This window comes from Apium graveolens, chromosome 6, assembly GCF_009905375.1.
Source record: "Apium graveolens cultivar Ventura chromosome 6, ASM990537v1, whole genome shotgun sequence".
Taxonomy (NCBI): Eukaryota; Viridiplantae; Streptophyta; class Magnoliopsida; order Apiales; family Apiaceae; genus Apium; species Apium graveolens.
In genome coordinates this window covers 16,222,355-16,237,722 of record NC_133652.1, presented here as the reverse complement: position 1 = coordinate 16,237,722, position 15,368 = coordinate 16,222,355, and the positions used below count along the sequence as shown (strand labels likewise).

General features: G+C 32.1%; 2 protein-coding genes and 1 non-coding gene across 3 annotated transcripts; 2 read left to right on the top strand and 1 right to left on the bottom strand.

Moving 5' to 3' along the window:
* Positions 1-729: 729 nt before the first annotated feature.
* Positions 730-4,215, top strand: LOC141664673 (uncharacterized). Its single transcript, XM_074470627.1, has 7 exons — positions 730-858; positions 2,306-2,473; positions 2,695-2,953; positions 3,028-3,194; positions 3,290-3,439; positions 3,646-3,925; positions 4,199-4,215. Exons 1-7 carry the CDS (start codon positions 817-819, stop codon positions 4,213-4,215), a joined length of 1,083 nt encoding a protein of 360 aa, XP_074326728.1. The 5' UTR covers positions 730-816.
* Positions 4,216-4,478: 263 nt separating this feature from the next.
* On the top strand, positions 4,479-4,560 carry TRNAS-GCU (transfer RNA serine (anticodon GCU)). The gene has a single exon. It is a non-coding gene; the product is annotated as a tRNA-Ser (tRNA).
* Positions 4,561-7,974: 3,414 nt separating this feature from the next.
* Positions 7,975-9,610, bottom strand: LOC141667389 (AP2/ERF and B3 domain-containing transcription factor RAV1). The gene has a single exon (XM_074473870.1). It carries the CDS (start codon positions 9,472-9,474, stop codon positions 8,398-8,400), a length of 1,077 nt encoding a protein of 358 aa, XP_074329971.1. The 5' UTR covers positions 9,475-9,610; the 3' UTR covers positions 7,975-8,397.
* Positions 9,611-15,368: the final 5,758 nt, after the last annotated feature.

Below are 15,368 nucleotides of genomic sequence, written 5' to 3'. Positions count from 1 at the left end.
GCATATTCTGTTGACAGAGACTTGGTATAAATATTCTGTTTCCTCTAATAATTTGTTTAGTGTATTTTGACTTCTCAAATCACTTATTCACTTGTGATTATTGTCAATTGAATGAAGAATATTGAATTATTCAATTTCACTTTGCAATAGTTTAGTCTTGTTCAATGTATTTCTTCCCATCTAGTAAAATTAAAATGCTATAAATTTTTACACGCATATAATACTTATTTTTTATATGAAAAATAAAATAAATTAATATATAAACTAGTGGAAAAATGGAAGGCCGAACTCACCATGTCTTTGTTGTCCTTTTTCCCCTATATAAACTCCCGCACATCCATGAGTTGAAACTTGAACCCTTGACAAGAGCTCAACCCTTGTATCAGCTCTTTGTTGGTTTGTTTTCCCATCCTTGCTTAAGCCAAGAATGAATATTATTTAATAGCTATTGTGCTCAAAAATTAAAAAACTAAAACTGTTACAACTTACAATCATTAGTATTATTCCATTGCAAGGAGGAGGAAATTGTTACGAAAAGTTTATATATACACGACAAATATTCTAAACTGTAATTACTAAGTTTCTGTCATTGTTTCTATACAATATTCTAATTTTATACTTATATTATATATAGATTTTTCATTTCGATGTCTATCTGAAGTGAAGCAAGATTTCATTCTCCTGAATAAAGTAATACATTTTGGCGTTAAGCATTTGTTATAGAATCAATATAAATCATAACTAATATTTTGAATGTATAGTTTTTGTAATGAACTTTGAAGGGTTTGAGAAGCAAAGATAGATCGTCTAACTAAGATGCTGCATTTTCCTGATCCTCTGAAGCTTAAAACCAAAAGGGTATTTATTTACATTTCCTTTGTTCTTTTTTTTTTTTTGCTAAATCATTTCCTTTGTTCTTTCTTCTTCTTTGTGTAAATTTTGCATGTTTAACATTTACACATAATCTAATGTGTTATGATCTTAGTTAGTTATGATGATTGATATGTTTGCAATATATTTAGATTAAGTGTAAATGTTAACTAGAATTAGTGTTGGAGAAACAAATTCGAGACTTCCCTTTCCTGACTGAGCTGTTGAGCAACACAACTTGATGTAGCATGAATACACGTTATTTGGAAGAAAACAGAAATAGGAATCTAGCAAATTATGTGGGATTAAATTTTGGTAGAAAGGAAAATTTTTGCAGGATCAAGGCTTTTATGAAGATAAATTGGTGGGTGATGTCCGTAGGAATTAGATTAAATCCGTAAAATCACAGCAATTACCAGAAGACGATTTTCGTATGTGTGTGTCTGTTAAGTTGTCATTAGCCCCTAGCTGAGGATCCCCCCCCCCCTCCCTCATTATAGGTCCTTCTCTTCCCTCCACGGTTCCACGTCTTCTCCCTCTTTTCCCCTTTTTCCGGCCTCCTTGCCAGCCGCACCCGCTCTTCCCTCATACTTAGGGTGATGGGAATAATCTATGGGGCAGATGGAGGTGCATCAGGGGCATTGGTCGATCTGACGTGGCCCTAATGGGGCTATAGAATCAATGAGCGATGGTTCTCAGTGGGAACGCTAAAGAAACAGAACTAAAGAATACAAAGACACAGTTACTTAAATATTAGTGAAAGGATTCTGATGATTAGTTGACAGAAACAAGGTAGTGCAAATGCTGTAATGAATCTCTAAAATTGCTGTTAAATATTTCCACATTCCACATATAAATTGTATACTAGATGTACAGGCGTGGTTAAATTCAGTGTAAGTAGTCCAGCCGGTGCAGTACCAGTTGATGTTAAAGTTGTTTGTTCAACTTGATTAGTTGACTGCAACTACAGTTTAAAGTTTTAATCAGACAGGATAGCCTTATTGAGACATGGAACTTTAACCTTCATGAGAGTAGTCTGTAACATGGTTTAAACTTCATGAGAGTAGTCTGTAGATAGAACATTAGTTTCCACTTTCCAATCAAGATAAACAGATTTTTGTTATCCTTAATTGAGGATTATGCTCTCATGCAATAATGAGTTCGTTCACCAAGTAATGTCTTGGTTCTTGTTTCAGTGGTACTTGCTTTATTTGTGTCGTAGATGTTTACAAGATGGTGGGAGGAAGTATAACATATTTATTTGCTCAGCACTTCAACTATTCTTCTGAACACTCTTATTTGTTGTAAACAGGCTTTTGCATTCCAGGATGCAACTTTCCCTCTAAATTAGTGATTTCAAATAGTTTACCATAGGAATTAAGAAGATAGTTTCATTATAATTATAGCACATGTAATATGATATTGATGTTAACAGATTGTTTTTGAGGACATATTTGTTGCACGCGACTCTGGCACACTTGAGCAACTGAAAGAGTTGAGCTCCACACGTAGAGTAATAGAGGAATCTATTAATGACGTAAGCGTTATCACAGAGGCTGTAGCAAGGGAAATGTCTGGAGGGTTGAGTTCACAGTGTGAACAGGTATAACATATGAGCAGTGCAATTGGCTAACTACAATATAGAACTTTCGATTCATTTTCTACTCTTACTGTGTTTCTGCTTTAAATGATAAAACTTACCTCATGACACAACTAAATAGTCGAAAAGTGTTTTTATCTGCATGTTCTGGTGTGATCTAATTGTAATTGACAACACGGAGTAGGTCATAGTAATCTTTGTAAATTCTCTGTGAAATATATCAGGACATTCAGAAGTTAGAGAAGTACTTGCCATTGTTGGAAAACTTGGTTCACCATTGTAGGAATATTAGCAGTGATCAGTTGGTTCAATGGACATCAAGCCTAAGGATCCGATGGAGTAGTGCTCTTAACTCTTCATCTTTATTTGGCTGTAAGAATCAAAAGTTCTTTCGGATCGATAATTTGATGTATGAGCTCACTATGATGCATTTCCTCTACGGTGCTCTGCTACGAGAAATGGCTAATGAAGTTCTGTCTAAAGGTAGATGTTGAATCCTTACTAGTATTTGAAATTTGCATAGTACCTCTCTTTCACTTCTTTATGCATTATTGTAGACTTGGTGCAATCCGCCACACTATTTAGAAAAGCCGCTGGAGTTTATCACTCTTTGGCCATAGAGGTTCTTCCTCATTACCAGCATGTATTACCTTCCGAAAGGCCTCCTGAGGCAACGGTGAACGTGTCTTCTGTCATGAGCCTTATTTGCTTAGCCGAGGCCCAGGTCAAAGCCTGTCATTTAATTACTTTTGACAGGAGGAACAATTTGTAGTGGTGATTGTTCTTAATCCTAGATCTTATGTGATTAATCTTCTTCAGGCTGTAACTATAAAAAAGGCTGAGGCAAAAGGAATCACAGGAAGTCTTCTGGCTAAGCTGCATTATGGCATTGTACAAATGCTAGATGAAGCCTCAAGTACTTTGCATTCTGCAAACAAGGACAAGAAAGATATATCAACAGGCTTTCTTGTAAGTCTGCAATCTGCTACCTTATTCAGTCATTCTCATTTTTTCAGCTTGATAGGTTCTTATTCAGAGATTCATACTGATGAATATTTACCTCATTTGTTATAAAATCTTCTTGTATTTCTTATATAGGCTTTCTTACAGTTGCTAACTATTAATTACATCATCTTTGTACCTTTCTCTAAATGATCTCTTCTTGGTATGTGCAGGATTTTGTTTCGACTTGCAAAGCTATACACGAACTTAGAAGTTACAAGTACCTTGCAGAAAGTCTTAGGAGCGATTCTCAGATTGGTTTTGCACTCGGAGTTCTTCAACATGTTCAAATTACGACGCAGAAGATTAAGCTGCCAAGTAAGGCGTCATGGCGATCAGTTCTTAAGGAAGAGGTTGATAGTGTGACAGGTTTAATTGGCAAGTACGAATATGAAAACAATTTTGTCTGGAACTATAAGATTCCACCTAAACATGAGTTGCCTTGTCTTGAAGGTAAAAAAATTGTAAATATCATAACTTATCAACCTTTAAGATGCGAGCGGCCAATTTCGTTCAAGTTGTGAATATAGAAAATAAGTTCGATTTACATGTTCCTTTTGCTAACTTCACTGTCTTTTCAAGTAAGGAAAAAATGACTTCTGATCAGAACTTCAATATTGAATTACAAAAAGACAATCTATAAAAATTTAAAACTCCTAAGTTGTTAATGGATCTAACGAGCTTGGCCAGTATTTAATATTTCAATTCATGTGTTTTTTTTGCCAGGTTCGAATCAATTGTAAATTCATGATTTCAGAATTTGAATCAATACAAATGTATCGATGGATTAAAAAACTATTGTTATTTTATGTTTTTTGACATAAATAATACCAGTATATGTTTTTAAATAATTTGATGTTAAGACAAAAAATTATTAACTGTAGGTTTAAAGCAACCGGTAATTTATTTTTTTGAGCTTACATGATTCCTGTCGATGCATTGTTAATTTATGGTAATACTATCCTCAATTGTTATCTTAAAATACTTTGCTATTAATTAACATCTTGACGCTTTGGCCGAGTGGTTAAGGCGTGTGCCTGCTAAGTACATGGGGTTTCCCCGCGAGAGTTCGAATCTCTCAGGCGTCGAAAATTTTTTCCTTTTTCCCCTTTGTGTAATTTATGAAGAGACATGAAATTAATCGTCTGGAAGTGAGATGTAGTAATATAAACTTGTAAAGTTGCTGTTTTGAAAGAGTGCACGCTGTACTACATATGAAATGAGACTTAGCTCACAAGTCTCCTCCTTGAAATGCAACAAGCATTTGACATTGACACATTGTCTGAGTCTTGAAACTTGCTAACAATTACTACATTTTATATATTTAAGCTGATGAAAAACTTGAAAAGCCGAAGAGACTAAAATTTAAAGAAAACAGGAGATGGATGCAGGCTGCTGTGAGTATGCAATCAACTTGGAATACCTTCTGATTATTACTGCCTCTGCCAAGCCTGATATCCTCCGTGCAAAAACAAACACACACTTTTATGAAGGAGAATTATTTCCTATAAATAAAACATAGACAAAATTTCATGTGGAAATCGTAAAACAAACAAATATCTGAAATTAGCAAGAAAATTGCCACATTAGAGCATACAAATAAGATTAAACTTAATTAGAAGCATACCCATACAAGCAAAAGAGTTCAATTTGACTGCATAAACATGCATAGCATATTGGCCTATATAAGCCTTTTTTTTTTATAGAGAACTCGCTTATATAAAAAAACGTAGAGAACCCTTAATTTTTATTATAGAATTTCATCAAATTCGTTGTTAATGTAGAATAATAATTATACTTAAATATAATAAAACGTTTAACAATTAAAATTTGGGGAAAAAATAATTTTAAATTTGATTCTACTGTGAAATAATTTTGAATAATTGTGATTTTTCTGTAATTTTATTACGAAACCACTTTAAACTATTTCATCAAATTTCATAAAAGTGTGTATTTATCATAATTTGATAATTATGTATTCATTTTTAATTATCCAATTAAAAATTGTAATTATATAAGATTAAAAATAAAATAAATTATATATTTATATTTTTTAAATAATGATTATCTACGGAGTTCTAAACCGCAATGAAGAACAACTGCATATTTCAAGAAAATGGATTAAAATAAGGTGATGAGTCGGGTACTCATGAGAGTATATATTGAAGACTTGTGGATATATTCCATGACATAGGACATACTTTGCTGAGAATACTGGGCTTGGAGTGGCTACTGGCCCATGTACATTACATTGAATCTTATGGGCTAAGTTTTGTTAGTTGGTTTGGGCTCTACAAACATCATTTTAAAATTTATACTACATATTTATCAGAACAAAGAGACTTGTAAACACAACTCGCAGTCCAAATGTAACACAATTCATAATGTAATTTTCTGACAGACCAGTTCTAAAGATACCCAACAAAATATCTAAATTAACATGAGCTGGTCATCGTGGGAAGTTGCATGATAAGTACCACACTTCAGACAAGTTGACATACATGATAGATGATACAACAATGCAACCCATCTCTATAGAAAAATAAAACAAGACCCCTTCCTATTAACTTTTCTTTAACTTAAACCGACATTAGTTTGAATATATGTGTGTACTATTGTACATATTCTACCGGAAATTGCACTACAACTTACGGACTACGTTTTTCAGATTTTGAATTAAAGCTATCTGGTTTGAAGTAGTCAAGGTCCAGCAGATCCCGAAAATTTGTCAAAGCTGATGAAGATCGAAACTTCATCAATTATATTAGGCATTTACCATCGAAATGTCATCGTAATAGAAACTAGTACTGCAGATCTGATATAATGTTAATTAATTCATGATATTTTAAAGCAGGTTCATGTTGGTCAAAAGCACCTATTCAGTTGGAACGAATGTTACAATCATGATGAGTTCAGATATTATCTCCTCTTTTAAATAAACATAGTATATATGAACTATAAAGATCTGCTTCAGACATCTTCTAAGTACCAAATGCAACGTACCAAAAATGTACTTGAATATACTACAAGGAGTTTGCATGTGTTTTTGTATAATAATTCAGCTTTCCAAATTTTAATTTTATTTTTTATGATTGAAAATAATGTTATGTAATTAAACTGTCGGGTGTGATACAACAAGTACAGCCTTTTTTTAGACAAAAACTGGCTGCCAGATCCCACATCCTCTTATATGAGCCTCTCCTTTCAATTCAGTGCATGAATCTGAACAGTTTGAAGCATGCCATTATCGAGAAAATATCACAATGTTGATTTTGATTCCGTTAAATAATCATGTTTTTATAAACAGATACGTAGATTAATAAGGTACAATCAGTCAAGTACTTGTCAAAAATAAAATAAGAATCTGTTGCCATGCAACTTGTTAGGAGCACATTTAAATTAACGACAATGAGCTCACAGCTTACATAAAAACTGCAGGTGTGCTTGAGATTGTTTATACCAAGATGGTTCAGAATCCCTGGGCTATACCTCATGTATTGGAGACGAAATGATCTTGCTATATGATTGTATTCTATCTGTAATGTGCCTACATATTCCGGATAACTCATCTGGTTGAAACTGGAACTTTAAAAGTTTAAATTGTATGTCATGGTCTTAGGTTCGATTTCAAATGAATATTCAAACTTAAATAGAAGTCATTGCGGTGAGATGTCGTGCTAGTTTTAGATTAATCGAGATTGAGATGCGCTTATATTTATTCGTACATGGTTGACAAAAAAAACATGCAACTTATCCTATTGACCTATTCACTGATTTCTACTGTATCCGAAGCAACTAGGCCGAAATATGTAATCTAAGCTATCGCATTCTAATTAAATTAGGTGTTCGAAGATGATAAAACATAATATGTATAACGGTTGAATCTAAGGCAGGCCATTGTAGAGGTTCAGGTAAGCCTGCCAGAAAATATGCATGTGTAAATTAATCATCAATGTAATGTACTCATATGTTTTAATTAGACAATTTTAACTAAGCCGGAGTAAGATAAACACCCATCTTACTAAATAAAATTATTACTTAAAAGGTGTCGAAAACTGTATTGATGCTTATCATATTGGAATCGTGCTCATCTAATTTAAGTAAATGTGTAGTTAGTGCATAATGGTGTGCGAAAGTAAATTGAAATTGAAATAAGAGAGTCAAGCAACGTCGTACTCATTTCTTTATTCAAGTGTGAACAATAAAAAAGAGGAAGAAGACACATTTAACCATTCGATCATCCAAAGTGCAAGAACAGTATGTGCATTATTATAACGTGTTCATCTTCTGATTTTATCATCTTACCTAATTGTTGTTCATGTTCCCTCAATTGTGTTGTTGTAGATGTGTTCCAACAGTTGAAGCACAGTTCAGATGTGAGATGCCAATGTTCCGTTATTATGTTGCGGAAATAATATCGTAAATATGTGTCGTTTCGCTGAGAATTACGAAAATGTTAGAACAGTAAATAATGAGATTCCAATTCGATTAACGAAAATGAGAATTAAATTTTAATATAAAATTACGTATTACGTTTCGTACAACAAAGTAGGGCAGTACTTTCCTTTCCATAATTGCACGCTGATATTGTTCATATTTGATCAACCATAATACAATTATTTGAGGCAAAAGCGACACACTAATCAAGTGGATTATTATACTAATTAAACACTGATCCTAAAACATACTTTTATAATGAAACTATATTTTTATTCAGATTTTGAACATGTTACAACTTACAAATTGACATTTTTTTTTCTATTTCTGCCTTGTTTCTATTACAAGATTTCAAAACAGCACTCTTCGGCTGCTTTTTTGCCTAACAATTAATATACATTTCATCAACTTGCAACGTTACTTAAACCACTACTACCATAACACCACCGCCTTCGCCGCCGCTGCACCGCCGCATTTAAAACATAATGCTAAACAACATTGATAATCCTTTGTTTCTTGTTACACTCTAACCCTAATATCTCCATCTCCCTCATTCTCTTTCCATTACAAAAACTAACTTCGTTATTATTAACACCGGCAGCTCCGGTAGCCGGTACCTTAAATATGTTAACACCAAACAACCTAACCATCTGAACCGGAGCTACACCAACCGCTACTGAACCGGGACCGGTTCTTTCTTTCCAATCAATGTAAAGCTGCTTATCCGGTCCGGTTGATCTTTGAAAACTAACAACATCACCGGCTTTTAATCCTTTCTCCTTAACAAACCGGCTCCAACCTTTAGTCAACACATAACTTTGACTACTATTCCAATACGAATAACGGAATCTCCACACTTTCCCCACAACATCTTCGAAATTTAACAAAACGCCTTTCGAAGTTGCTCCGTTCTGTATTGGGAAATGCTTTTCGGCATGTTGTTTCGGTATCACTAACCGATTTAATTTCCCAACATCGCTTGGTGTAACGGCCTTTTCGAATAAATGTTCACGCGCACTAACAACTTTATCACACATGCCATTGTTACCATGACTCCATTTTTGGAACCCGAAAGTACGCTTACTTTGCTCGAATTCGTCATTGTAAGTATGTTTTCGTAACATATCTACAATCTCGGTTTTGGAGTGAGAGTTGAGGAAATTAGTTTCGTCTTCGGTGTCTAATAATGGTTTAAAATTTGTTACGGCATCGCGGCCCCGAAAACGCTGGGCCGCGATGTCATAAGCCTTAGCGGCCTCATGTTCCTCATTGAACGTACCAAGCCAAACGCGCTGGTGCTTCTCGTAGATTTGAGCGCCCCAGCGACCGTTTGGCTGAGGAACAACTCCTTTGAATTTGGAGGAGGGGAGTTTACGTGACTCCGCTTCTAAACCGTTGTTATCGGAATCGAGAACGACACTTGTGCCGCTACCCATTCGGCATAGGCTTTCGGGAGAGTGTTTGATCGGTAAAGAAGTGAAAATTAACGAAGGTGGTGATGAGGTTTGTGAGATTGGAATTGAGTCACTTGTTGTGCTTTGTTCATCTATGCAACTTCCATCCATTTTTTTTGTGATTTTGGTTTGGAAAAGAGAGAAGATATCAAGGAAATGAGTGAGTTTTGGTTTGGTTGATGGATGAATACGTGTAGATAAACATGTGTATATATAGGAAAGTGAAGTCTTGCCCTACGTTTTGGTTTAGGACATGTAGTACAATTTGAATAGTATTATGAGTACTATTTAATACATGTTGATATAATTGTATTATTTTAAGATTTTTAAGATATTGAGTTTGCATGTTTGAGATAGAACTAGAACTGGACTATCTATCTGTTTTAGGCGGGTGGGTCAACCCGTGAGAGAAGGTAGGGAGGAAGATTCATAGGTGTGTGTTGTTAGTGTGTGAGAGAGAGAAAATATAGTACAAGAAATATTGAAAAATTATAGAAATGATATAGTTTGTGATGGGTGTTGTGGGCTGAGTATATGAAGTGGGGTAGGGAGATGAGGAAAATTTAAGTAGATGGGGTTCACATGAGTGTGGACCTTTTGTTATAGTCTTGCCTATGTATGCATTTGTTTATGAGTTTCAATTCATCCCCCCTGAGCTTTGCTGCTCAATCTACCTACTATATTATCTAATATCAATGCATATCTGTGTATCCAAAATGTTATCTGTTCAATTTATATAATGGTATAACTTCACTCATGGACCATGGTTTAGAAGAGATACATAGTGATATTGGGGAAACAAGGGAAGATTAGAATGAAAGTCTTACTGACAAAGTTCTAGGTTCAATTTTAAGTGTACACTCGAATTCAAGGAAAAAATCGTTATAGGATGTTGTGTTAATCTGCTCTATGATTAGTTGTAGACGCTCGAATTTAAATAACAGATCATGGCGAAAGGATAGTGTGATAATCCTCTATAGAATTAGTCGAGCTGCCAGTACACTGATCTGGACGGAAAATATAGGAAGAAGAATGGAAGCCAGAAAAAACAAAATAACAGTGACAAGTGTTAAATGTTCAAGTTGGCAAAGGATGGGGCAAAGGTTAAACAGGGATGGAATTACATAATGACAAGACTAGCTCCATCCAACAAAAACTTCCTATGAGTCTTTACTCCTACTACTACTAGCATCTTATTCCTCTTTGTTTTAATACCTTCCCTTGTCTTTTTGGGGTGGGTTCAGATTTATCTCATGAAATAAAATTCAATTTCCATAACAAAAGAATACTTCTTGTTTGCTTTTTTGGTAACTCTGTGTCCTGTGATGAAATAAAAATCAATTTTTATAACAAAAAAAAACTGTTGCTTTTTCATAAATTTTAGTTAAGTGTAATGATTCCTATTAACCCCAGTAACTGCATGTAGGCTGGTATAAAAGGGATGTGGATATTTATGACAATTCCACACAGGACCGGTGGGGAATATAAACTGTGTACTATTTCTAATTGGAATCTCTTCCCATAATAACTAGCTTGTAATAATATGCAGTGAACTGATGTGATGATGTGCCCTCAGATCTATTTTCCTGACATGGACCCCTGGCCCTGCTGCTACAGCCCCCTTCTCCTTTGCTTGGGATAACAATGTTGAGCTGGCTGCCTAAACCATCCTACATACAATTATTTGTCTCTTCCATGCTAAATTTTATATACCCGGTTGCCGTTTCATAAATCTTAAAATTGATAATTTATAATTTAGAACAAATAAGTAATTTAGATTTATAAGTGATAAATAGATAAATTATATCCTATTATATAATATAAATAAAGGAGATAATTTTGAAAATACTATAGAAGGTGTAGGGTTCGAAACTCATCAAACATTCTTTAAATCTAATTTAAAATATTAACTATCTTATATACACAATTTTATTCTGCATGTAATATGATTGAAAATATCGATAATTACAATATTTTTTAACATATTTAAAGTAGAATTGATATCCTCAATTATAAAAGAGACGGTTGAGGATTTATAAATAAATAAGGTATATTAATTTACAAATAAGGGAATTTTGATTTTTTAAACATTATAAATTGAGTATGTATTCAAGTTTATAAAATAGAGAGTTTCAAATTATCATTTAAAATATTGTAAATAAATTAGTGTATCCTATATAAAATATGAGTAAAAATGATAATTTCAAAATATTATCAAAAGTCAGGTTCAATACCCAATAACGACAACTTTAATTATAAACATATACTAAATAACAAAAGTTTAAATTTTAAATCATGTCAATAAGATATTTATATATAATAAATAACATTCTATAAAGTTCTATGGAGACCACATTTTCATCGGAGACCGTCAAGACCACATATGTTCTGCAATTAAAACAGTATAAAATATATTATTTTGTGAAGTATGTTTTACAAGTATAACTAATTCATTAAAATTATTGAAGATCATTTAAATTTAATAAATAGAATGTGTATGTTCTGCAACCTGAATAAATATTCTGCAAACTTAACATGTCTTGCAGAATAAAATATTTTTGTAATATTTTACATGCAATACATATATGATATTCAAGATTTTGAATAAAATAAAGATCTTTGTAGAACATGATTCGCAAAATAATATATTTTGCAATATTTTTATGCAATATTTAACTTTCAGAATATAAGTGGTCTTCAAGGTCTCTAAAAAAAGTGGTCTCCATTGAACTTAACCCACATTCTTTAATTTATATTATTAATTTCAAAAATCAAAATAAATTTAAAATTCAAATAATATTAAATTAATAAAATTACACAAAAAAGCTAAAGCACGGGGTAAAATCTCCAATGCCTAATACAATGACTTCTCCTTATTGTTTTATACTATAGGGCACCTGGTACCTAAAGCATAGTTGGATCATAAATATCATGTTAAATGAAAAGAGTCTAGTGTTAATAACAAGGTTACAGTAAAAGCATTGTTCTAAAATTAAATTTAATAAAATATCAAAAATCAAAATAAATTGAGTAAAAGTATGTTATTAATAACATATAACTTATCATAAATTATAAATTACTTATAAATTGGATCGACAAACACTCGTAACGTACTTACGAACTTGTAAGTTAACAAGCCACTTAAATGGTGATTCAACATAGATTTTACATCTTGAAACTAAGCCAATTTGGAAGATTTAAAAAAAATTCCAAATACGAAAAACCCTTATGGTCTAATCCGGAAAAAATGGTAAAAATCCTATTCAAAAAAAGGTTCAGTCTGCGGGCCTTAATGGGCCACATATTTTTCGCAAAAATCCCTCACGACCCAATCCGGTAAATGCCAGAATTTAAGTCTGATCCTGATTTAGGCCTGATCCAGTAAAAAATCTGGATAAAAGCCCGGTCCGGCCCGATCCGAACATATAAAAGCTCGGATTTATGATGATTTTTAATAAAAGTTCTAAATTCCTAATATTATTTCGATTTAAAGTCATATATTGAATATATTAAAATCGAATTATCGAGATATAAATTTTAAATTCTAAACTAATCTAAGGTATAACATGAAGAAATTATTTTAAATTATAATCAAGAGTTTGCACATATAAATTAAAGTTTAATCTTGCAAATACAATCTAAAAAAATGTAAAAATCATTTATTATTACTAAAATAATAATATTATAGATATTAAAATTATTAAAAAAATCCAGTGGCCCGGCCTGATCCGCGGGCCTAAACGAACCTAGTTATTTCGAATGAAATTCGACCCGATTCGGCCTGATTTTCAAAAAAACCCGACCCAGTTTCAAAAAATCCGAATCTTTCAAACCCTGGCATGAATTGAGCCCCATCCGATTTTTGTGCATTTCTAGCTAAACATGACATATATATTTGCATGTATGCATGATCGTTAAGATAAACTATTGTCTCTATTTTTTTATTTGTCACTTTGAGTTTTGCATATATTTCAATGTGTTTTGACTGGGTTGTTAGAATTATCATTTGTAAAATTTTCTTTTTTAAAATAAAAGAAGACAACTTATATTTTAATTCTGAAAAAGAAAATTTTTAAAATCATAATTTTAATTAGCCGGTCAAAACACATTAAAATGTGTACACATTAAAATTTTAAAAGAAATTTAAATTATGTGACCCACTGATCTTGTGATTAAACAAGATTTTACTGTTGATATTTTCAATGTTTACAACATATAAAATGCACCAACGGTCAAACTGAAAAATCAATTTCGAATCAAAATTTAAATCAGAGAGTTTGTTCTAGGTCAGAATATATAATCATTACATGTACGGAAAGATTAAAGTGGTTGAAAGAAGTAGCTAATGGAAGCATGGAACACGTTTTACAAACGAGAAGAAGAGTAATTTGTCAAGAAAATCGAACTATAACAAATTAAAGCAGGGTCTAAACTAAAGGGTAATCTTCATACATAAACTTGTTAGGATATCACGAAGATTAGTTGGCAAGGAATTATTTTATTCATATTTTTAACTTTATTTCACTAATTTATAATAATATGAATAAAATAATAAAATAATAAAATTGAATAATATTTAATGAATAAAGTGAGTAAAGTGAAAATAAGTAGTGAATGTAGATATTAATATATTATAAATTTTTTACTATTTTTGGAAGTTTTTGAAATATAAATAATTAAAAAGAAAATCCCAAAAGAGAAAATATAAAAATATATTATATAAAAATATTTCTTTCAAACATATTAAAATAGGTGAAAAATTAAAAGATTACGTAAAATGGGACGGACATTATTCTACATTATCTTTGAACTCGGTAAACATCAATTGTCAGAGCCCCTAATGAAGTTTATTATTGTCTTTTGATAGTGAATTTACCACTAAAGATGATGACATTCTCAATTATATATGTCTTACCTACAAAATAATAATTACACGTATATAGCTAGTCTATCTTTTGTGCTTTCGTGATACTTTTCATCATCATCTACACTTTCTGATCTTTTGGTGGATTCATTCCATCGGATATCTTCTATGTTGATCAGATGGATTATCCTTTCATGCTAACGTGAGCTTAGTTAGCTAGGATATTTAGTTTAGTATATTCCTTCAATAAGACACGAGTTAGTGCCTAATTAGTTGCCTAAGCTTTGTAGTTTGTAGTTATCTTTATCTTAATGTGGACGCACGTTATCTACATTCCACTTCTTGAGGGCTGCTTTCCGGTCCAATGTCCGATATAAATAACTTAGGTTCCGTTACATCAACTTTTTATTGAAAAAGATGTTCGGTAAATTTTAAAAGCTACTATCTAACAAAGGTTTTTGGTTTAAAAGTTGTTAGCAAAAATATGTCCCCATGCTTTTGCAAGAATTAACTATCAGTTTCACCATCAAACTTTTTTAAAAACATTATTTGTATATATTATATTTTAAAATATTCATAAATTAAAAAAATTATCAAACAGTCATCTAATTTTTGTGACAACATTTTTTTCACCCACATTTTTTCTCATAACACAACAATTTTTAACAACACTCTTAAACAGATCCTTAATTGAGATTGGGTGCCACGTCATTCTAACCGCAAAATGGTGCCTTCTTCCACGTCATACTTTAAGGGAAAAAATAGTATTTTTGTTGATACGATGAAGGCATGCATTGTAACAATGATACTTTAATGAGAATATATATGTTTCTTGTTAAGGTAAGATTACGATAATGATGTTGATTATATTATGAAATCTTTGTTTAAATAATAACAAAGGGATATCGTTGTTATGTCTTGTGAGAAGCTTATCTAACATGTCTCCTTAACTAGACCCTGAATTATTTTACTTATTAAGATATGAAAATATATTATATTTTTTTTTTATTTTTTAATATTAAGTAATCAGTCAAATTTATTTATATTTATAATAATATAATATATTGGCATTATAATAAGCTACATATATCACAAACCAAACCCATGACAATAGGCTCATGTACATGACTACATAAGCAAT

Excerpts from the sequence above, each read along its gene's own strand:
- LOC141664673 (XM_074470627.1), top strand. The coding sequence starts at position 817 with ATGCTGCATTTTCCTGATCCTCTGAAGCTTAAAACCAAAAGG. Across the intron at positions 2,474-2,694 it reads TGAGTTCACAGTGTGAACAG|GACATTCAGAAGTTAGAGAA; the intron begins GTATAACATATG and ends GAAATATATCAG. Across the intron at positions 3,195-3,289 it reads TTTGCTTAGCCGAGGCCCAG|GCTGTAACTATAAAAAAGGC; the intron begins GTCAAAGCCTGT and ends AATCTTCTTCAG.
- LOC141667389 (XM_074473870.1), bottom strand. The coding sequence starts at position 9,474 with ATGGATGGAAGTTGCATAGATGAACAAAGCACAACAAGTGACTCAATT.